General features: G+C 39.7%; 4 protein-coding genes across 4 annotated transcripts; 1 reads left to right on the plus strand and 3 right to left on the minus strand.

Moving 5' to 3' along the window:
* Positions 1-1,206: 1,206 nt before the first annotated feature.
* Positions 1,207-5,274, minus strand: LOC139196284 (uncharacterized). Its single transcript, XM_070821972.1, has 4 exons — positions 4,418-5,274; positions 3,979-4,318; positions 1,838-3,576; positions 1,207-1,747 (listed from the first exon to the last, which is right to left on the minus strand). The coding sequence occupies exons 1-4, from the start codon at positions 5,272-5,274 to the stop codon at positions 1,207-1,209; spliced, it is 3,477 nt and encodes a 1,158-aa protein (XP_070678073.1).
* Positions 5,275-9,888: 4,614 nt separating this feature from the next.
* Positions 9,889-13,191, plus strand: LOC103427830 (sugar carrier protein C). Its single transcript, XM_008365908.4, has 4 exons — positions 9,889-10,211; positions 10,308-10,630; positions 11,742-12,371; positions 12,598-13,191. Exons 1-4 carry the CDS (start codon positions 10,079-10,081, stop codon positions 13,069-13,071), a joined length of 1,560 nt encoding a protein of 519 aa, XP_008364130.2. The 5' UTR covers positions 9,889-10,078; the 3' UTR covers positions 13,072-13,191.
* Positions 13,192-17,173: 3,982 nt separating this feature from the next.
* LOC103427831 (vesicle-associated protein 4-2-like) lies at positions 17,174-19,798 on the minus strand. The gene is made up of 7 exons (XM_008365909.4): positions 19,141-19,798; positions 18,647-18,717; positions 18,417-18,498; positions 18,074-18,192; positions 17,892-17,969; positions 17,646-17,765; positions 17,174-17,550 (listed from the first exon to the last, which is right to left on the minus strand). The coding sequence occupies exons 1-7, from the start codon at positions 19,403-19,405 to the stop codon at positions 17,491-17,493; spliced, it is 795 nt and encodes a 264-aa protein (XP_008364131.2). The 5' UTR covers positions 19,406-19,798; the 3' UTR covers positions 17,174-17,490.
* Positions 19,799-21,656: 1,858 nt separating this feature from the next.
* Positions 21,657-22,435, minus strand: LOC103419665 (uncharacterized). The gene is made up of 2 exons (XM_008357764.4): positions 22,040-22,435; positions 21,657-21,893 (listed from the first exon to the last, which is right to left on the minus strand). Exons 1-2 carry the CDS (start codon positions 22,307-22,309, stop codon positions 21,729-21,731), a joined length of 435 nt encoding a protein of 144 aa, XP_008355986.1. The 5' UTR covers positions 22,310-22,435; the 3' UTR covers positions 21,657-21,728.
* Between the last annotated feature and the right edge of the window lie 1,797 nt (positions 22,436-24,232).

Consider the following 24,232-nt stretch of genomic DNA (forward strand, 5'->3'; position numbering starts at 1 on the left):
GGGGGTGCAATTCCTGCAGTAAGTCTCAAATGGGGGTGCGATCTTCTTTTGAAGTACATGAGAAGATAATTTGTTGTAAACATGTAATCGAGCCAAGTTACAAATTATTTCTAAATTCTTTATTGAAAAATGAACAAAATGAGCAAATAACTTGGCTTGAAAAAACTGCATGATGATTGGATAGTCCTTGGCTTTCGAGGGGGCGCCCGTTGAGCTGCTTGAGTCTTCGGGTCTTGATACAGCAGGAAGTCACACATGGTATTTCCTCAAATTGTAGGCATTCTATTGCTTCTCGATCTCTTTATCATTCATGGTAGCAAGAGTGTAGCTACCCTTGCCGCATACTCTGCTGATCTTGTAAGGACCTTCCCATATAGGATCCATTTTTTTTTAACCTTCTCTGCGGGCAGTGATGAAGGCCTTTCTTAAGACTAGATCTCCGGGTTGGAATTGCCGGATCTTAGCCCTTTTATTATAGCTGGAAAGGAGCTCCTGCTGGTAGGCTGCGATGCGGGTGATGGTCTGCTCGCATTTCTCTTCTGCCAAATCTAAGTCTGTGGCCCTTTCTCTATTGTTCTGCTCAATGCTTGGCAGAAGAGTGTTGATGCTTGGCACGATGATGTTGGGAGGAATGATTGCTTCCGAACCAAACGCCAAAGAAAAATGAGTTTTACTGGTTGCTCGTCTTTTGGTGGTGCGATATGCCCATAAACATCCCGGGAGCTCATCTGGCCATTTTCTCTTTTTGTCAGTGAGGGATTTCTTGAGGCAGTCGAGGATCGTCTTGTTGGATGCTTCGGCCTGCCCATTGCCTTGAGGATATCTTGGTGTGGACATGTGTTGTTTGATGCCATATTTTTGGAAGAACTTTGCCAAATCTTTTCCCACAAATTGCGGGCCGTTGTCAGTGACGATAGACTGCGGGATGCCAAATCGGCAAATGATATTCCTCCATATGAAGCGCTCTATGTCTGTCTGAGTCGTGGTCGTCATGGGTTCTGCTTCTACCCATTTGGTGAAGTAATCGGTTGCCACGATCATCATGCATCTGCCCCCCGTAGTAGGTGGCATAGGCCCTACCAGGTCGATTGCCCATTGCATGAATGGCCAAGGACTCGTCTGTGGGTGTAGCTCACTGGCAGGTAGCACTGGTACCGGTTTGTAGCGTTGGCAGAGGTCACACTTTTGTACTAACTCCTTAGCATCTTAGTGCATGGTAGGCCAGTAGTAGCATGCGTTAAGAGCCTTCTGGGTTAATGATCGACCTCCAGAGTGATTCCCACAAACGCCTTCGTGGATTGAGCTTAGAACCTTTAAGTCATCGGGAGGTGCTAGGCAACGGAGATGTGGCCCGGTGTAGGACCTTCGAACGAGAATACCATTCCACATATAGTAGCGTGCCGACTTGATTTGGAGTTTTCTTGACTCCAATCTTTCGGTGGGTAGTGTGCCGTTGACCAAGTAATCTATAATAGAACTTTGCCAAGTGGGAGTTACACTAACCTGCGACACTTCGGCAATCGGCTCTATCTCTATGCTTGGCCTGTCTAGATATTCCACCGAAATTGAGCGTTTAAATTGGTGGTCAAGGACGGAGCCTAAACCTGCTAGTGCATCTGCATGGGCATTGTCCGCCCGCGGAACTTGAGTGAGAGTGTAAGTCTGAAACGTCTCAAGCTGCTGGCGTACTTTCTCTAAGTATTGTGCCATCCTTGGGTGTTTTGCCGTGTATTCCCCAGTAGCCTGGCTGGTGATTAGTTGGGAATCAGAATGAATTGCGAGTTTCTTCACCGCCAAGTCTTTTGCCATTCGGAGGCCTGCTAGTAAAGCCTCGTACTCTGCTTCGTTATTGGATGCTTTGAAACCTAGAGTGATCGCCTGCTCGAGCATCGAGCCGTCTGGAGTAACAAGGACTACACCTGCTCCCGAGCCTTTATAGTTAGAGGCTCCGTCGACATGCAAATTCCAGAAGTCTTTATCGGATGGAGCAAGCGTGGCTGAGGTGCTCTCGGCTGCTTCTGGGGCATCGTTGGGCCGTTCTGTTGCGTCGCCTAGGCTAGGCATGAATTCTGCTACGAAATCTGCCAAGGCTTGGGCCTTTATCGCTGTGCGAGGTCGGAAAACTAAACCATATTGGCCAAGTTCCAATGCCCATTTCATCACTCGTTGCGAAGCGTCCGGACCATGTAATATTGATCGTAAGGGATACTGAGTCATGACAATGACTGTATGAGCTTGAAAATATGGTCTAAGCTTTCGAGCCGCAACAACTAACGCCAAAATTAATTTTTCGATCTTCGGATATCTTGTTTCCGCATCGAGAAGAGCTTTAGAAGTGTAGAATACCGGCAGTTGGGCCCCCAGCTCTTCTCGTATGAGGGCATAGCTCACCGCTACTTCGAAGACTGCCAAATAAATATATAAATCCTCCGCTGCTTCCGGCTTGGATAGTAAGGGAGGTGACGTGAGATACTCCTTCAAGTCTTGGAAAGCTTTTTCGCACTCTTCATCCCATTTATCTATTTGTGCCCTCTTGATAGCTTTGAAAAAAGGCTTGCATCGATCGGTGGATCGTGAGAGGAAGCGGTTGAGGGCTGCTGCTCGTCCGGTCAAGCTTTGGATCTCTTTCAAAGTAGTTGGAGACTTCATCTCTAGGATTGCTCGAATTTGCTTGGGATGTGCTTCAATTCCTCGTTGGGTTACTAAGTACCCTAAGAATCGGCCTGAAGATACTCCAAATGTGCATTTGGTTGGGTTGAGCTTCATCTTGTACTTTCTAAGGATATTGAAAGTTTCTGCCAGGTTACGAATATGATCTGATCGCTGCTTGCCCTTTACCATGATATCGTCGACATAGACCTCCATGGTTACCCCAATTTGCTTTTTGAACATCATATTTACTAATCTTTGGTAAGTGGCTCCCGCGTTTTTGAGGCCAAATGGCATGACCTTGTAGCAGTAAGTACCTCGCTCTATCACGAATGCGGTTTTCTCCTTGTCCAGCTCATACATGGCTATTTGATTGTAACCGGGGTATGCGTCTAAGAAGCTAAACAGCTGGTTCCCAGAAGTTGAATCTACTAATAAATCGATCCGGGGGACAGGATAAGGGTCATTTGGGCATGCTTTGTTGAGGTCAGTGTAGTCTACGTAAACCCTCCATTTGCCCTTCTCTTTCTTCATGACTAGTACGACATTAGCAAGCCACGCTGAATGTGCTACCTCTTCTATGAACCCGGCTTCCAATAGTTTGTCGATTTCTGCCTCAATGATCGCTACTCGTTCGGGTGCAAAATGTCTTCTTTTTTGGATTACCGGTTTGGCAGTAGGGTCGACGTGCAGCTTGTGGCAGGCCACCTTGGGGTCAATTCCGGGCATGTCAGATGGTGACCATGCGAAGACATCTCGATTTTCCCTAAGGAAAATTGTGAGTTCTTCCTTCTCGTCTAGGCTTAGTCGTGAGCCAATTTTAGCCGTCTTTTCCGGCTGCTGGGGATCAAGAATGATGTCTTTGGCATCCTCTTCGGGTTTCCATCCTATTTCGTCTGCTTGGGTGCCATCTTCTCGGTCCTCATGCTGTAATTGCTATTTGGTAGCTTCTTTGTCCTTTTGGACTTCGGTAGCCTCTACGGGGGTAAAGGTCTTCTTCTTTGATTCTTTCAACATTTGCACAGTGTATCGTCAGGATGAAACCTGGTCAGACTTGATCTCTCCGACTCCTCCTCTCGGGACGCGAAATCAGATTTTTTGATACTTGACGGAAGTGACGGCATCCAGCTTGATCAACCAAGGTTTCCCAAGAATCCCATTGTAGGGAGACGGGTCACTTACGATCGTAAATGTTTGCTTTGAGACGACTGGCGGTGTTTTTACGTCAAGTGTGATATGACCGATGGCAGTTGATGTGTGTCCGTTGAATCCAGTAAGTACTTCTGCCCGGCGTATGATTGTACTTTCTAGGCCCATCTTTTAAATGACCGAAAGTTGAAGTAGGTTGACTGTACTTCCATTGTCAACCATCATCCTGTCGACTATAGCATGGGCTAGTTGGACAGATACTACTAATGCATCGTCGTGTGGGAAGTCAACTCCTTCCGCATCCTGTTCCGTGAAGCCAATGATAGGTCCAGGTTGGGTATCGACTGCTTGAACTTGTGAAATTAGTAAAGCCTGCTGGATTTTCCTCTTTTTGGAGTTATTAGTGGCCCCCAAATGCTCGGATTCAGCGAAAATGCCATTGATTCGAATCATCTTAGTTGGTGGCTCCTCATCTCCGTCTGCATTCCTTTTTGGCTGCTCAGCTGGCTTGTCCAAATATCTATCGACTTTCCCTTCTTTCACGAGTTTCTCTAGGTAGTTCTTCTAAGTGAAGCAGTCGTTGGTTGTGTGACCAGGACCTCAGTGGAATGCGCAATACTTGGTGTGGTCCAACTTGGAAGTATCTCCTTTTGACTGTTTCGGCAATTTGAACCATGGTTCATTCTTGATGTCACAAAGGATTTGATGAATCGGAATTGAGAATTTAGAATAGTTATTGGTTATCAGGCCTTCTTTGGTTGTGGGTCTATCCCTGCGCTTAACCTCCTGCATGCCCTTGTTGGGTTGCTTTTCATCCTTCTTTTGAGCAACTGTCAACTCTTTTCGAGGCTGTTCGGGAGCCTTTTCTGCTTGTCGAGCCTCGTCCCAAAGTGCATGCTTATCTGCCAAAGCAAAGGAATCTGCTAGAGTTAGGTCTTCTTTCATGATCATTTCTCCAAACAGTGGGTGGTCTGCTGGTAGTCCTTTTTGGAAGGCTGCACTTGCTATCGAGTTATCGCATCCGACGATCTTCGCCTTCTCTGCTTTGAATCTCTTCACGTAATCGCGAAGTGACTCTTTTGGGTTTTTCTTTACGTTGAACAAGTGATCGGACTTTTTCTTGATCGAACGATAAGATGAGTATTCTTTGGTGAAAACCAAGGAAAGATCATCAAAATTCCGGATGGATCGTGCCGGCAAGGTATGAAACCAATCTTGTGCCTCACCTTGTAAAGTAGTGGCGAATATTTTACACATAAGGGCGTCATTATTCCGATTGAGGACCATCGCACTTCGGTAATGCTTCAAGTGTCTTTTGGGATCCCCATCTCCTTTGAAAGATGTGAAGTGCGGCATGCTGAACTTGCGCGGAGGCTCTGCCTGCTCGATTTCGTCCGTGAAAGGTGACCTACTTATGTTGGACATATCTCGCCTTAGTGCTTCGTCAACCATTTCGTTGCGTCGGAAATCACGCATCCGTTCATTGAAAAGCCTTTCTACCTCTTCCTGGATTTGTCTTTGTTGGGGTAGCGGAGTCTTTGGCTGCCCCTGGTCTCGACCTACCGGTCTAGGCTGCTCCTCTATGCGCTCAGCTCGTCTATGTCGTGGCTGTGGTGTATGAGATGAATTCCTAGCAGGCGAAGGATTTCACGGGCTGCCAGTTGAACTAGAATCGGACTGAACGATTGTTTCCTTCGGTTTGTCAGGCTGCCTACTCCGATGTGATGTGAAAGATACTCCTTGCGGGCCTAGCCGCGAATGAATACTTTGTCTGGAAGGCTGCCCATGTTGATTATCAAAGCGTGGCCCCAACCGTGAATGTATACTTGCCCTTGGGCCCAGTCGAGAGTGCACGATCCTCCGTGCGCTAAGACGGGAGTATATGCTATCTCGGGGGCCCAATCGAGAGTGTGCACTGCCTGAATGCTCCATTTGTGGTTGGTTAAGTGGCTACTTTCCAGGACACTGCTTGAGAGGTTCCTCGCCTGCCTTTGTCCTACTTCGGGATATTTCATCTGGGGTACGTTGGATCTCAGTGCGTTGCAGAAGTTGATTCACCAAGGTTGTCTGTAGTGCAAGGGCACTCATCAACTCTATGACTTGTCGGGATAAGTTTTGTTCGCCATTCGGATTAGAATAACTTGGGTGGAATGCACCTCCTTGAACAATAGAAGGGTGATTGGCTCCAAGTACGAGATTTGAGTTGGGGAATGTCAAACCTACGGAGAAATGTGGTGAAAATGCCCCAGCCTCGATGATTGGTCCGGATGGTTGAGATTGTCCCGGGCCGACTTGAGCAGCTTGGGAAACCTTGAGAGCAGGCTGGGTTGCCGGAGCAGGCTGGATCACGGGAGCAGGCTGGATCAGTGGAGCAGGCTGGGTTGCATGAGCAGGCTGGATCACGGAAGCAGGCTGCTCAGTGCGTGGTGCATGCAAATGCGAAGTTTGGGCTTGGGCCCGTGCAAACTTGAATGGCACGGCTTGGGCCACGGTGGAACCTCGTGGTGGTGGTGCCACTCTGCTTACGACCGTATTTTGCCTCGTGGATCTCCGCAATCCCATTTCTTGAGTATTTGAATTCTCACTTATGGTATTTTCTAAAATTCTAGCCATTATATTTTTCTTATACGTTTTATCAAAGAACCTTTGCAAGTAAAAAATTCTATAAATAAGAACGTATGAAAAATATTCAAATGGACTAGAAAATGAAGAAAAAACCTTTTTGCACGAGAGTCTTTTACGAGTATGGATTTCAGCTCTCAATGAAAGCACCAATTTGTGGATGCAAATTTTCACCTCTTCGATCTTGGACGATTTTGCACCTACAAAACAACTAGCACCTTAGGTTAAGGCCAAAAGCCTCACGCGCCCACGATGAATGGGGGGGGGGGCTTTGGCCGAAGAACCTCCGATGCCAAAGTTAGAATTTTAGAGAGAAATAGTGTTTAGAGTGTTTTGGAATTTTTGCAAGAGGTTTGGAATGAGTGTTTGGTAAAAATGGGTGACTATTTATAGGACTAAGTTGGTCCACTTTTTCAAGAAAGTGGCCGGCCCCTTTGTGTGTTTTTTGGTGAATTTTGTGGTTTAATTAGTCACTTTATTGGCTAATAAAATATGATAGAAATAAATGGGAAGTTACCAAATTGAATGACTAGCTTTATTTGAGTAATAAAGTGGAGGAAATCAGAAAAGGTAAGGAAAAGAAGGGAGGGAATGTGGCCGGCTACTAGGTGGGAGTTTTAGGTTTTATTTTAGGTTTAATTAGCCAATTAATTGGCTAATTAAATATGAAAGGAAATGTTTTAGTACTTTATGGTATTGATTGGCTAATAAAAGGGAAGAAATGATGGAAAAGGTAGAAAAAAGGTGATGGATTAGGTTTTGAATGGGATAGCCGGCCCTATACTATTTTTTAGGTTTGAGTGGATGTTTCAAATTGATAATTAAGGGATGATTTTAGGAGATATGGGAAGAATATATTATTTAGATAATTAATTAACTAAATAATATATTAGAGAAATTAAGTTTTGGAAATAATTACCTAAAATAAGATAATTTGGAATTGGTTACCTCTTTTGGAGCATTTTTGAATTGGTTGAGGATGATTACCCACTACTTGCGCGTAGGAATCCCGGTATGCCTCAAGGGTATTTTTGTCCTCTTTCGTTCAAAAGTCCACGTGTCACCTAGTGAATATTTTTGGCTCCACAACAATCAGTCCTTAATCCATTGGAGAAGGTTTGGTCCCGTGATAGTTAACTCTTGGTATATCTTAAAACTCTGGCCTATATCAGTCCCTCATCGAGCATAAGATAAAACATAAGTTCCGAATGTTCGACCCCAATAGTTCGTCTTAATAGTAAATTGCATCTCGTTAATGTTGGAAATTTTGAGTAGAAATTTCATTGTCCCACATTGGTCATTTCCAAAATGTCTCCTCACTTTATAAGGCTTTGTCCCTTATAGATAGTGATTGGAGTGGTGGATCATGGAGAATGAAATTGGGCTCAACCTTGAAGTTGGGTTTTGGGATGTACTAATTAATTAATAATTAATATATAATTTCGAATTTACAATTCACTGAAAATCATCAATCCTTATATATTAATTATTAATTAATTATTCATTGAAAATCATCAATCCTTATATTAATTATTAATTAATTATTCACTGAAAATCATCAATCTTTATATTAATTATACGCAAGCCTGTATCTTCTATTTATGTGCTTAAATATTATTTCATTTAGTTTATTCTCTGTAATATATTTATTCACATTTATTATTAGCATATATAAGTTTATCACAGATTGTTGACATATCTCCAACAATTACTATAATAGTACTTCAAAGTATCAATTCATCTTCGAGTCTAATTGCGTAGACTTATAACTAAGCATGACATTAAATTGATTAATTGGTTATGAAGCATAAGTCCAAATGAGGGCATTGGTGTTGAAATCTCTTCACCACCATACCGGGCAGTGAAGCCACCTTAAGCACACTCCAAATTACTCAGGTTAGTAGGACGCTCGACTTACTCGAGAGTACGAATTGCATGAAAAAAGAAGGTAGGTACACAGCAGCTTTAAGTGGCCGATGTATTTTCCGGGACTTGAGGAACGACAACCAATAACACACCCTGTGGTCTAATCCCAACTATAGCCCCAGTATTACTTGTTATTACAATACCGCCACCCGGGATTAGGAACTCGTATTATTCTCGTGTATTTGTCCTTTGGCATCGCACTCGACCGACGGGACTACTTTTTCTGGTTTTCTGTAATTGTAAAGGCCTTTTAAGTCACGTACTCTCCAACTTTAATACAGTCCCGTGATCAAAATCAAAGCACTAATTAATCCAATCCTATCCAAAGTATCCTATCCAAAGTTTGAACCAAGTATCCAAACACTATCCGGAACAAGCCAACCACGCAAAGGTTGTAGTTGGGAAGAGAGAGAACAAGAATGATATTACAACTTTTGACAGCTCAACAAAAAAAATTAACATCCTAATCCGGTACTTTTGGGGAATATTTTTGCTGAGTAATGTCCGATGTATAACATTAATGAAGAAATTTTTCAGTCTGACGAGAACACTATTCTGCACATCAAGTATGATAATACAGTTGAATTTTTTTCTTTAAGTCTACAAGCAATTGTATTATTACACATGGTATACTGAACTGTGTTTTCGGCACATTGAAAAATCTTTGTATTATTACACATGGTATACTGAACTGTGTTTTCGGCACATTGAAAAATCTTTCGTTACGATGTCACGGACCCTTATCCTTATGAGTTATCCTGCAGGCAATTACTATTTTATGGTTAGGTGACGTTTGCTGCTAAAAAGGTAAGAAAACATTTAAATGGTGAAGTTCCATATGGTTGAATGCCCTGCCTGTATTTTTACCCACCAAACCTTCTCTGGTCATTTTCTCAATTTGTTCAAGTTGAAATTTTAATTGTTGGACAATAACACGGTTTACATTTAGAGAAAACTTGCAAATTTTTTTAATTTGATTTTAATCCACCCTAAAACCCTTAGCATTAAAATTTTCAAATTTTCTGTTAGTTTTTATCCACAGACGAAAACAAATGATAAATTTGATAGAAAAATTAGACATAGTTGGTCGAGATCAAATGGATAGGTTTCAAAACATAAGACTAGAAACCCTAACCCTAAAACAGAAACAAACGACGACATCTATAACTCCACACTAATCTGCAAGAGAGACAGATGAGAGATTGAATTAGAGTTATCGAAAATAAAATTAAGATTGTTTAAGTAGACAAGTTGGAGGCTAAGAGTTATGCCAAAAATAAAATGTTCATACAACTCTTTCATTTAACGTCTATTTGACGAAATAAACAAAAATTGGATGAACTAAAACTAAATGAGACAAAAAATGACAATTTTAAGAGACAAAATGGGACAAATCAATTTTATAAAATAAATTAAGACTAAATAACAGTTTCAACGACAAATTAATTAATAAGCGAAAATAAAAAGATAATTATTTTGTTTATTATTTTTTGACAGCTCAGCAGTTCTCTGTAAATTAAGAAATTGAATAACATTTCTCTTTATATACAGCAGCTCCTGCTTGCCCAAAAGCTCTCATCTTGTTCCTCTTTGGCCTATGTCCTCACTCTCTTTCTCTCTCTCTAGTCCAAATCTCTCTCTCTCTCTCTCTCTCTCTCTCTCTCTAAAACCCCTTTGCCTTCTCTCTCAGATCAAACCTCCTAGCATTTGAGTTTCCCCAAGAACCCTAACAATGCCTGCTGTTGGTATCCCGGCCGGCGGGAACGGCAAGGCCTACGTCGGAAATCTCACTCCTTACGTTCTTGTCACCTGTGTCGTTGCCGCCATGGGTGGTCTGATTTTTGGCTACGATATCGGCATTTCCGGTACTTAAAATTTATCAGATCACAGTTTTAATTCCACTGTCAGAAAGTTTCTAAATTTTTTTTAATGATATTTATGTCATTTTCGTTCATGATCAGGTGGGGTAACGTCCATGGACTCGTTCCTGAAGAAGTTCTTTCCGTCGGTGTACCACAAGAAGGAGAAGGACAAGACGACGAACCAGTACTGTCAGTATGATAGTCAAACGTTGACCATGTTCACATCGTCGCTGTACTTGGCTGCTCTCATATCCTCGATTGTGGCCGCCACCGTGACGCGTAAGTTTGGCCGGAAACTGTCCATGTTGTTCGGCGGTCTTCTGTTCTGCGCCGGTGCTATCATCAACGGCGCTGCCAAAGCTGTCTGGATGTTGATTGTCGGCCGTATGTTGCTCGGTTTCGGCATCGGATTCTCCAATCAGGTAGACTACTGCTACACAGTTTTGATTATGATCTATCTGTTTAGACTGGGTGTGCGGAAATCATTTTCCGGGTCGAGAAATTTTGGTATTTTACATTATGTTTGATTATTGTCCAATCAATGCAAGTTGTCCGTAAAGAACAAGAAATGTACTGTTCGAAAAACAAACAAAAACAAAAGCCTAATGAGATTCTATTTGTTGGAGCGAAATTTCCTGCAGGAAGAAATACCTTCATAGATTTATTAACCACAATGCTCACGTTCGTCGAATTCCTCGTAAGAGGCGTTCCCGAACAATTTTTCTCCATAGCTTATCTGAGCGGGGTACTTGCAAGAGATATTCCAACACTTAAGTCAGTCGATTGATTTTCTTTTTGTTTCAAATAGTGATTTTCGCAATTTCTTTTTGTTTTTTTAACCAAAAGAAAACGGGAGCATGGAAATCATTAGGCTTTGTTTAGGCCTCGAAACCCAACATTTTCTTCAGATCTGATTTGAAAATACTTGGAACATGACAAAATTGGGTTTTTAGTACAAAACAGTTTCTGATTCAAATATTGGAATTAAAATTTCAAGCCTTTATGGATTTTTTCTGTTCCTCTGCTTTTGGCATAATACACTGTTTGGCTGCTGAGAAAATGTAGGAGAGAAAGTTTGCTTTTTTTTTTTTATTCCGTTTTCTCAGAAACCAAACAATGGGTGTGGCATGTGTGCGAAATTTAATTGGAAAAACTGAAACTTTGTCTTCAGCAACTACTTTTCACAAAGTTCCAGTCCATGTTCTGGTAGTCCGGTGTGTGACTTCACTTTTGCACCCTTTTTGGGCCTGCGTTTATTCCTAAATTTAATACAAATTGTCACTTTTCTTTGCTTCCTAATATAAAAAGAATTCACAAAAATGCTAAAACCCATGTGTGGCCCTGGACCATGACCGTTTTGTTCACTTTAATCAAATTGTTTGCAAAGTTAACTGTCATTATCCAAATGCAAATCTCGTTGACGGGAGTTAGGTCAGTTGGCCGGGTCAATCAGTTTGCCTATATGCGCTCTGAGTTCGAATCACCCTCTGTAAATTAGACTAATTAATTTTGATGTTTGTTTTGTGATTACAGTCAGTGCCACTCTACCTGTCTGAGATGGCGCCCTACAGATTCAGGGGAGCTCTCAACATTGGCTTCCAGCTATCAATCACAGTTGGTATCCTTGTGGCCAATGTGCTGAACTACTTCTTTGCCAAGATAAAGGGTGGCTGGGGATGGAGGTTGAGCTTGGGCGGCGCGATGGTCCCCGCCCTTATCATCACAATCGGCTCACTTGTCCTGCCGGACACTCCCAACTCCATGATTGAGCGCGGTCAACACGACGAAGCCAAGGCCAAGCTCCAACGCATTCGCGGCGTTGATGATGTTAGGGAGGAGTTCAGTGACCTGGTAGCAGCTAGTGAAGCGGCGAACAAAATCGAGGACCCGTGGAGAAACTTGTTGAGGAAGAAGTACAGACCTCACCTCTGCATGGCCATCCTCATTCCCTTCTTTCAGCAACTCACTGGCATCAATGTGATCATGTTCTACGCGCCGGTTTTATTCAACACAATCGGGTTTGGAGCTGATGCCTCGCTCATGTCGGCTGTGATCACCGGCAGTGTTAATGTAATTGCAACTATGGTCTCAATCTATGGTGTTGACAAGTGGGGAAGAAGGTTCCTTTTCCTTGAGGGTGGAGCTCAAATGTTGATTTGCCAGGTACTATTTTTATTACTTCCGCTATGGAACGAACTCCCGTTTTTTATTAAACAGCGGATTGTCAATATGTCATTGGCAACGCATCGATATCATGGTCACTAACAAAACGTATTTTGACATGTTATCGACACATTTGAATGATACATATCAGTCCCCTCGATAACAAATGGACGTCATGCATAGAGAATTTCTGTTGATTTAATCAATGTTGTTTCTTAAATTGCAGGCAGTTGTGACAGCTTGTATTGCAGCAAAGTTTGGAGTGGATGGGAACCCTGGAGAATTGCCAAAGTGGTATGCAATTGTGGTGGTGTTGTTCATCTGCACATATGTTGCTGGATTCGCGTGGTCGTGGGGTCCCCTCGGATGGCTAGTCCCCAGTGAAATCTTCCCGTTGGAAATCCGATCAGCCGCACAGAGCGTCAACGTTTCAGTCAACATGATCTTCACCTTCATCGTGGCTCAAATCTTCTTGACAATGCTCTGCCACTTGAAGTTCGGGCTCTTCCTTTTCTTTGCATTCTTTGTGTTTGTGATGTCAATCTTCGTCTACTACTTCTTGCCGGAGACAAAGGGGATTCCGATCGAAGAGATGGGACAAGTATGGAGGACACATTGGTACTGGAAGAGATTCGTCAGTGAGGAAGCTGGAGGAGGTTATGAGATGGGCAAGGCAGCGCAACCTGTCAAAAATGTGTAATTTAAGATATGGGCAAATATGCCTCATTTAATTTCAAGTTTTAGAGGGGTGTATTTAATTGAGAATTTGAGAGATTTTAATAGATTTATATATCTATGGAATTTAAGAGAGTTTAATTGATTTGTAGAGTTTCCATGAAAAAATTGAGGAGAAATGAGATTTGTGAATGCCTAAATTGTATTACGAAATCTCTCAAATTCCTCAACTTTTTAAAATTCTTTAAAATAAATTCCTAACTGAATACATCTGGAATGTTATAAACTTCATTGAAATCCTAATTGAACACACCTCGATTTCTAAGGATTTTAGTAAATTATCTTAAAATCTTGATTAAATACATGTCGAATTTCAAAGAATTACTTAAAATTCTGATTTAATATCCTTAAATTCATTAAAAGAATTAAAATCTCTTAAACTCTTAATTGAATACATCATTCTTATTTTTGGTAGCAGTGAATATTATTGTTCCCACCGGCAAGGTTAATATAAAATTATTGTGCATTTATGTCCAATTTTATTTTTGCTATAAATTCCTTTTATTCAGTCATTTAAAGTTTTAAAGAACGAAAAATAAGATTTGAATGTAATTTTTTTCTTTCAAAATATAAGGTCACTTGAGACGCAGAAGAGCACACGACTATAACCTACGTCCCAACTGTTTTGCTTTTTCAGTTTTCGGATTGGTGGTTGGGACCATCTTGAGTGAGATTTTTTTTTAATAACTTTTTGATATATTGGTTCGAATTTAAGCGTAAGTCACGCAACGAGCTAATCATAGGATTGAACCCGGAGTTTTCTCCATTTAATATAGTAGTTGCATATAGTTCTCAGTACTATAAATGAATGAAAACGAGACATGAGAGTTTTTCTCGTGTTTTGGAAAATGATTTTGTAAGTAATTGCTTGTATAAATTTTTTTAATGACCTAAGTAACATTTCTTTGAGCAAGCCTTAGCGCAACAGAAATGTTGCTTCTTTGTGACTAAAAGGTTATAGGTTAGAAACAACCTCTTTGAAAAGTAAGAGTACGACTACGTACGAAAATAGACGATCTCCCCCTGATCCCCACAAAACACGAAACCCTGTTGGCTTGAGCTCACCCTAACAATCATTTGTGTGGAAAATAAGAAGGGAGTTAATGGGATGGAAGGGGAGCTGAATTCAACAACCAAATGAAGTTGCCATCACTCTCATAACTTTATTTCAAGTTGGGGGTGGGGATGGGAATCAAGTGCCAGACACATGGTTTTGGTTGTTACCATTTTTCTTTCTTTCTGCAGTGTAATGATGGGATTGCAAGAAACTTTTGGTATTTTCATTCGAAGGTGGATTGTATGCCCTCTTATTTCCATACTCTTCTCATCTCTTTTTATTTTGTGTGGTCACAGTTAAGCAACGTCAATATTTTATATTCCTATTACTTTTTGTTTTATTATTTTTATAAAAAAAATCAATATAAAATGTTGACGTGGCTTAACCGTGACCACACAAATATGAAGGAACGAGAAAAGTATGGAAATGAAAGGCAGACAATCCACCTCCTTTTCACCAAGCTTGAACGTGAATCCAAACAGATAAATCTTGTACGAATTACATGTCACATGCCAAAATCTTGTAGCAACAAAAGGAGAGGTGTGTAGGAGGTGTTTGTCAAATTGGTCACGGCCTTGCGATGAATCAAAAGAAGAATCGCATGACTCGGATTTTTAAATGGATATGTTTTTGGATAGAATTGGATAGAAACTTGGGTATCATATGCTAACTATATATCCTTGTTTCAAAAGCACTTTTGTAGAAGAAGAAATTCTCAAAGGCTTTTTGCTTTTGGAGAGGGAGAGCTTGTTTGGAAATGTTTTTAAAATAATTGAAATTTTTTTTATGAAAATATTTTTAAAACCAATTTTCAGTAAAAATCCAAGTGTTTCTTGAAAAAGCAGTTTCAGTGCTTCTTCCAAATAGCACTTAAGGTGTTTTTGGGATCCAAATTTTAATTTCACTAAAAACACTTTTAGTATTTTTAAATGCACTTCCAAATGAGCCGTAAAGTCTGAGCTTTTCCCATTAAGATTTGCATCCAGGCTAAGCATCACCCTTGGTAGGCTAATGCATTTCCATTAAGATTTGTAAGGAATGTGATTATTTAATTTACTTATAGGAGGATGGGTTGGAAAATGAATCATTATAACTTTTTCTACCAAAATTATCCTTGCAAGTTTTTAATGACTAAAAGTAAAGTTTAACTTGTACAGGGGTATTTAGGTAATTAAACTAATTAATATTTCAATGGGAATTGTAATTGGCATTTCAAAAATCTCATTTTGTACTTCAAATTTTTTATAATTAGAAAGAAAAATACATTTGTGAGGAGTGTAGAATGAGATTTTTGGAATATTAATAGCATCCCCATTCCAATTTCCGACCGTTAGTAAACATTTTATTTGAATTCAACTGGTTAACATGTGACATATCCCACCTTTTGTTTGAGAGGTGCGACATATAGATAACGCATGTGGGTTTTATCTTATTAAAGAAATAGTACAAATATGATACAAAAAATATGGTAAAGGATAATATTTTGGGAGTTTTAACGAAAAGCCCGCGGTACTGTTCACTTTAACGAAAAGCCACATTTTTACACTAAAAAGTCAAACCTTGTACTATTCATTTTACCCTTTATTTTGTCCTTATCGTTAAAACTCAAAGTTTTCAAGTCATTTTCATTAGTTTTCCTTAATATTTTTGCATAACAAAATAGTTAAAAAGCATATATATCGAAATGGTACAAAATAATCGAACTTTGTGATACGATTTTTCCTGTCCAAGTCCAAAGTTGTTAGCTTTGTGCCCAACAATTTAAGTACATGACTTTGTGAAGGGACTCTTCAGCCTGGGCCTGCGTTCTTGTACCACATCCAGTTTCATTACCTCCACTCGCCGGATTACTATTGCACGATAACAAGAACTTTCGACTGATCTGCTCGTGCTTGCTCTTGGCGTTACGGCTTAGTGGCATTTCTATTTCACAACAGCCTCCCAAGGTGCATGCGATCACGTCTAACCGATAACTCATGATGTATTTGCTCATTCAACGAACTCGATTTTTTATCCTTCTTTTTTTGTCTGTTGGAACTGGGTATGTACTGGGTGGTTACTGAAGAAGTGAGATTATATAGAGGGAGCTTGGCACACTGTATTAGAAGGAATGGGGCTTCGTTGGCACACTGTATTAGAAGGAATGGGGCTTCGTGGTTTTGGATAACCCTTAAAACTAAAAACCATTGGTAGGAAGCCGTGGTTTCTATTGTTACCATTGGCCCATGATGTCTTGTTTTCAGCATAACGTTATTCACACATTCATTTTTACATCTGACACATCTTGTTAATTTTTTATCATTAATCTTCTTCAATTCATTTGTCAGTAAAAATAGGCATGTTTAACGCTATCCTGTTATTATTATGAATTTGGTGGTCGCCGAAGCTTCTTGGCCATAAACGTGTAGTGTGGCCAAACGTATAGTTCTACCATATACATCTTGTGTTTGGTCAGTCAGCGTTACGACAAGTAATCTCAGCTACTTATACTGTGGTTAGACCTGTAAACGGATCCGATTTGGGTTTGGTTCAATCCGACTTGTTAAGTTAACGGATCATCCGAACCCGACTCGTTAAGCTAATGGGTCACCCGAACCCAACCCGTTAAGCTAACAGGTCATCCGTTTAACCCGTTAACAATTATTATTATTATTATTATTATTATTATTTTGCATAAAGTTTATTTTTTGTTGTTAAAACTTTACTGAAATTAATAAAACATCATCAACTAACAGGTCTAACGGGTTGACCCAAAATGACACGTTATTTAACGGGTTGTTAACTGGTTCACTCGTTAGCGACTCGACCCGTTAAGCATCCATCCAAATACTAATATTAACGGATCGGGTCCAAAATGCCAAGTCTAACGTTAAACATCCATCCAAATACTAATATTAACGCGTCGAATCCAAAATGCCAGATCTAACTGCGGTCTAGTAATATTTAATGCTCACATAAAACATTTTGTGAAAATCAAAGGGTTCCATTTTTCACAAGAAATGTAAGAGACTCCACTTCAAATTGTAATTTTTATTTCCCGCTAATTATTCCTTAATGCTCACGTAAAACATTTTGCGAAAATCAATGCCGAAAACATTTCGCGAAAATTACAAAGAGACCACTTCAAGATGTTTTCTTTTTTACATCAATGTATATAACATCGGACTGTCCTCGTCCTCGTCCTCGTCCTTTTTTTTCTTCTTTTCATTTTCAATACAACGTTCTTCACATGACCGAAAGATAAAAATAAACGATGGTTACAAATGATACACCGAAGTAGACTGTTGATTCGCACTCGCATCAGAAAAAGCCGCGCGAAACAAATGCTCATGCAGAGTCCACGCCTTCACCTTGCTGCCGAGCAAGATATCTTTCCCTCCTCTCCTTCTAAACAAGACACAAAGGGCGGAAATGAATGAAGCGCATAAGAAGGTATTATCTGCACAAGCAATTTTCGTGTGACAAAAGAACAATGCACTCACCCATTCATCTATGACAAGTCCTTCTCCGATAATCTTTGGACCAGCATCTTCCGCAGGTTGCTTGCTCGCCTCAAGCGCAGCATCAGCATCAGCTAACTGACGCTTCAGTTTTTCCATAGCCTTTGAGGAAACAAAAAAGTATTAATCTCTTAACATAAATGTGAAGCGAAAGCAATGCAGATCCGTGATATACATTTACAAACAGAAATATTGACCTCAAGTTAATTTCATGTCAACCACACTTACAGGAGTAGAACGCTCTGGATCTAGAAAGACAACCCGTAGTATCTGCTCTACGGCCACTTGCTCCTTTTGCTCATCAAACTTTTACCAAGAAATTTACCAGTGAACACATTTATAAGACCAGCTACTAAATTAGAAATTTATAACTCGAGATAGCATTTAAAGGTTGCATGCTATTTACGTACCAGCTCAGGTACATACTCCATTGGTCCCTTCACCTTCAAGCTCATGATTTTAAACTTAACTCTGCTCTTTTGATCCACTAGTTTTTCATTGTTCTCGGGAACCTCAACAAACTTGAATACTACCGTAACAAACCAAAATAACAAAAAAAACTTGTTAAAAGGCCAAAACAAGTTAAAGCTTGAGAAGAAACTATCCACATAAAAACGATGGTACTTCTAATTTTATAAGAGACAATTCCATTAACGAAGAACAGAAGACCGTACAAAAGGGCAATACCATTTCCAACACTATAAAATAAAGGGAAATGAACTGAATTGCAGGAAGTTATACAGAAACCATTACCAGTCGCTATAAGACTCTCGCCAGGACTAAGAATGGCTCCTGGAGGACGCATGAAACAACTTTTCGGTGCAGTTGTTTGGAACTGAAGCAAGAAAACTCGTTAGAAAAAATCAATCAAGATAAGAAACTCTAACAACGTCAACCACATTATTCTTCACCAAGCATTCTCAAATTACAAAAATTCCGAGAAACCACAGAACAGAAGTAAAACCGCAAACATGAGACGGTACCTTGAATGCTACAAAGGATTTGCTGGTGTTTTTAATTCTAATGGCACTCCTAACCTGCTTCCCGGGTTCACCTTCAAGAAACAGAGTCCATACACATAAATAAGCAAATAAATCATCAAGCAACAAACCCAACACCGAAATAAATCAGCTAACCAATTTGATTTCCCTCTATAGCCACTAACTCATTCGAAAAATCGCGACAGCATCACGAAAATCATCGATTGCATCCATAAAAACAATATTAATCACCGGATTACCGACGTGATTAGCATAATAACACGAATTGCAACTTGCAAATGCATTTTTACAGTTTCCTTGATCCTAAAACCAGCAACAAAATCTAAAATTCAAAAGCAATTCTATAAATCCACAACAATTAATCACAATCTACACACAGCTATTTCAGGTAAACGCAATTAAATCATAAAATACCAAATATGGAATAAAACTAATTAAATTAAATTAATAAAATGGATAATTGGACAGAGACGTACAAGGAAAATAGAGTTTATTGTGGGGATCGAGCTTGAGCCTACGGCGAGTCGGAAGCAGCGACCTGGCGACGGACGACACCGAATTCGCGGCGTTTTGATTCGATCCGTCGCCGTGAGCGTTACTATGCTGGTGGGGAGCGTTGTGCGACGACGAGGACGACGTCGTAACGGCGGCGTTCCCGGACGTCCGAAACGGCCGCTTGAAGAAGCCCCAGACTTTTCCGTCGGACGAAGACGACGACGACTTTTGGTCAGGGATGGCCATCTCTCAGAGCATTAGACAGAGGCGAAACGGCGTCGTATGTCTGTAGGTCTCGGCGCAGCAAATCGGAACTGACGGAGAGGATTCAATTGGATTTGACCGATTCAGTTCACGTCCGACCTTGTTGTGCTTACCTTTGTGGCGTCCTTCCTCCCCCTCCTCCTTCTGTAGCTTTTCTACTTCAACGCCATTAAAACGACGTCGCACACAGCATAGAATGCTTTTTAGCTTTCTGTTAAAGTGAACCAATGGGTTGACGTGAATGGTTGTTGAGTTGACTTTGTGTAAACCAGGTGCCGAGTGGAGATAAACCTAAAATGTGAATTCGGATTCTCGTCGGATCCTCTTTGTGAGGATTTTGAAAATTCGTGAATGTTCGTACATCGTACGGTTATAAATAAAAAATATTCGGAGATCCGTGAATCATGTACAATGAACGGACATGATTTACAGAACTCTAGCATCTTCACCAAAAAAATTCGAAGAGGATCCTGTTGGCTAAAATGTCGTGTAATTACGGTTGTTGATTACAAATTAATAAAACATTATTAGATATGAAAAATCATGAGACACGTTGTTGATTTGAGACACCGTCATTGTAATGATTTTAGGGGAGAAGATTTGACTGCTTCATTCTTGTGATCACTATCACACCCATGTTATATTGTCTTTTGAGTTATCATACGAAGAACATGGTCGAACTGCCCCATTGAAAACCTCATCTTGTGACTTGAGTTTCTTAGTGGAGTTGTTGTATTCATCAAATTCTTAGTTGTTTTACAAAATTCTTGAATGCATAGTTAAATCCAATATAGGTTGTGAGCACGAGAAAAACTATCGTGATACGATCATTTTCACCACGTCATATCAGAAGCATAATTTGCATAACAAGGTATACCATTACGTTGCTCCATACCAATAATACAAGAACATTTATTTGTATTACCAGTGTTATATAAGTTATTTTTCTAAATCATAGCAGTTTTCTCTATTTTTTTTCCAAGAAGACGTAATAATAATTTGGACTTTGAATATATGATTAATTATTCTATTTTTTTTAGTATTTTTATTTACTTTTGCAGTCAATCAAGGCCTAATTGGAGGCGTCGTGTTCAATTAATAGCATAGAATGCAATGCATAAGTAGTAACATTCCACCCACTAAAGCCCAAAACAAATAATAATATAAGACTCAAAGGTCATACATTCCATACCAAATACGCGTTGAACAATCCATTTTTCAAATTAAATTTGACGGTTAAAAATTAAAAATGATGTGTGGGGTTAAAAAGAAATGTCTAGATAACACAACTCCTTAAAAAATATAACTAAAACAAAAACCGTGAATATGCTATCAAAATGAGCTAAATACATTTTGCTCCCCAACGTCCAAAGCGTGACAAAAGCATTATATATGATGCAGTTTGGTTTAGTTCGGTTTGTTTTAGTCGTTTGCATAAAAATAAAATTGAACGAAGCCAAATTAATTGTAGTTTAGAACCATTCTCGCTCTAGTGCTGAGTCTAAATATCACACCCTTGCTCATGGTTGTGTTGAGACCACTTGGGCTTGCTTCCTTCCTGGTGAGCTTGGTGTCCGCTTGTCTACTCCTATTTTATTGCATTGTGATAATTTGAGTGTCAATTATCCTGATACTAATCTGGTTCATCATGCTCACTGGAGCTCTTCATCAGCCTCGTCATGGGCTCCTTTGTTCCAAATTTGTCTGATCCAACTCGTCCATTGAGATGTGTGTAAGATTAGACTTAATTAATTCGGAATCATCTCTACAATCATAACATGTAAATGTAAAAGCTTTAGAATACTAGGGTTTTCAACTCAGTTGCATACCCGTATAATGATGGGTTGCAGTATATTTATACACATCAATTTCATATTACAAGTAGGGTTTTGAATACCCTATTTACACAGAGATCTTTGAATTCAAAATACAAAATCACAACAGCCTTATCTTTGAACTATTCAAACTAAAACCTGACCTAGCAATCTTATCCTATGAAGAGTTTGTTTCGGAGCTGAGTTTCTGATAAGATTGACTCGGTCTAACAGTAATATCCGAATGTAATTTCCAATTGTAATGAGTGTAAGATTATACCTAAATAGGGGTTAACATAACTCAACCTATATCCTAATATTTTTCAGACATCAATTCGATGAGTCATAATTCTACAATATCCCACCCCTAATTCAGTCGAAAGAGGTAAATTAAAAACTGAATGTAGTTTCACAAAATCTTTGGCTCATGGTATCAAATATTATAAATATACCATCTTACAAGTTAATCAAATAATTAAGTACTTAAATAATTAAAATAGCTCAGAATCATCCCACTGGAGGACAGCAGAGTCCAAGTTCTGCTCTCTTTTCAACTTATCCTTCACAAACCAGTCACATACCTTCCCAGCATTTAGCTCCTCAATTTCGCATCCTTCTTGTTCTGATATCACTCTCAGCAAATTCAACGACGATATCTACGTACACAATTAAACTTGTCATCTACGAGATTTGAATATAAACTTTTAAAACGTTAAATTTAACGTACAGATGTATCAAAGTGAAATGTGAAAATCGTTGCGGAACATAAAGAAGTGGAAAATGTAACAAAAGAAAATAGTACCGTTAAACGACATAGAAATCTTTCGTGAGTGCTGAGACCGGAGATTTCTACCAGACCAGCTTCTTCTAGGGTTAAGAAAGGTCGTCTTTCCTTCTTCTCTGCTTCTCCTTTTCCACTATTTGCCCTCACGCCAAGTCTTCTTTCATGGGGAGACAATACCCTGCATGGGGAGAAAATGGTACTTTGCGGTTTTGCTAGGTTTTGAAGACGACGTGGGTTGGAGAGGAAGGGTGAGTTGCAACGGCTTTTACAAGGCTTCAGCGAGAACATGGTTTCGACCAAGAGTTTTGGTCTGGTTTTGGAGGTAAATGTGGTTGCAGTGGCGAACGAGAGAGAAGAAGAAAAAGCTTATCGGTTTTGTTCTCAAGGTTTATTATTTGTGGTGGAGGCTGAAGAGAGAGAGAGGGAGATTTTGGGATTTGGATTGCCAGATTAGATTGGGCTTTAACTGGATCATGTGGCACGAATGGACTATAGGTTTGGACTGGGTCAAAATGAATAGAAGTGACATCTCTCTTTTATAAATAAGCCCATTGTGTTTTTTGGCGTAAGGCTATTCACACACTTTTGCTAACTCTCACACCCCTTTACTAATTATTGTTCATTGATTTTCTTCAATTTATTAGATCCGATGACGAGAAATTAAGAACCTATGTGAAAAGTAAAAATGAATTTATGGATAGCAGCACCACCTTTTATTGGAAAAAGATTATATCCGGATTCCTTCCACCTAATCCTCCTCATCAAACAATTCGGACCCTTAAAATTTGATCCAATGGCTAAAAACAGGGTCCACTCTAAAAGTTATAATAACTTTAGCCGTTAGATCAAATTTTAGAGGTCCGAATTGTTTGATGAGAATGATTAAATGGAAGGGATTCGAAAATGATCACTTTCCCCTTTTATTCATACACACTCAAATGATATAATTAGAATGATTAATTTCTCAAAAATCATTAGATTCTACATTTATTTTAGCTTATATCTTATATATGATCCAATTTTAGAAAGCAAACGAGACCAAGTTAATCAAATGGAAATTAATTTTCACACATCTTTCTTAACGCAAAAAACTAAAAAAAATGTGTGAAAACCACTTCTCAATGTTTGAACTTTTCATCCATGTCATTCATTGGCATCGAAGCAATTGGATTAAAATTAAATGAGATACAGAATTATTTTTCATGTATATATTGATCGTTCGTTTAAAAATACTTTTAAAATAATTAAAAACATTTTAAAAAATATTTTTAAATTCTAAAAACGTTACGTGCTACTATACAAAAGTAAGATCGATATACAAATCCAGGAAAAATAAATCAAGCTCTGGATCCAAAGAATTCATGTACATACATTAACATTATAACATACATAAATACATACATACACCTATATATAACCTACACAAAATCAACTCACACATTTCGCCTCTAAAAAATTTTACAAAAATAAAAACGCATGCAGAGATCATCAATTGGGAGCCCAACAGCTCAAGAACATCACTGTCCTGAGCGACTCCTCCGCTTCCTTAACCCTCTCACTACTCTTCCCGGCCCCCTTCAAACCGCCACCCGAATCCAGCGACGCCGATAACCGCCACGCCTGGCTCGAATCCCTCGCGGACTTAACGGTCGAATCGCCACACTTTGGAGCCTGGTCTTTGATCCCCTGCATCGCCCTCAGAGCTGCCTGGTACACCACTCTGCTCGCGTACCTCAAGCTCATCACCCAGATCACAATTTTTTCAGAAGATCAGAAGGGTTGCAGTTGCAAATCAAATTAGCTGCGAGTTCAATAATTTACTTGCATTTATAGAGAGAGAAAGTAGAAGATGAATCCCAAGTTTTGGAAATCTGTGGTTTGTTGACCGCTGAGATGTGGCCAGCGGACGGCTGCGATGTCTTTATCACAGCGGACTTTGCCAAGGAAAACTGGGGTCCGCGGTGCCTGATTCATTGTGCGACGGACACGTGTCTGAGGATGAGCTCAAATGTTTTGGATAAGGACAAGAATATCTAGGAGGATTTTCTCTAAGAGGACTTTCAGATCCTTGTCAGATCCTCTTTGTGATTATCTTGAAAAAGAAAATCATTCAATTATATCCGTTTATTATATATTTTACGGTCAGAAATTATTGTAATTTTGTTTTTATATAAAATTGAATATAAATAATATCTGATAAAAATTAACTGC

This window comes from Malus domestica, chromosome 05 (assembly GCF_042453785.1).
Source record: "Malus domestica chromosome 05, GDT2T_hap1".
Taxonomy (NCBI): Eukaryota; Viridiplantae; Streptophyta; class Magnoliopsida; order Rosales; family Rosaceae; genus Malus; species Malus domestica.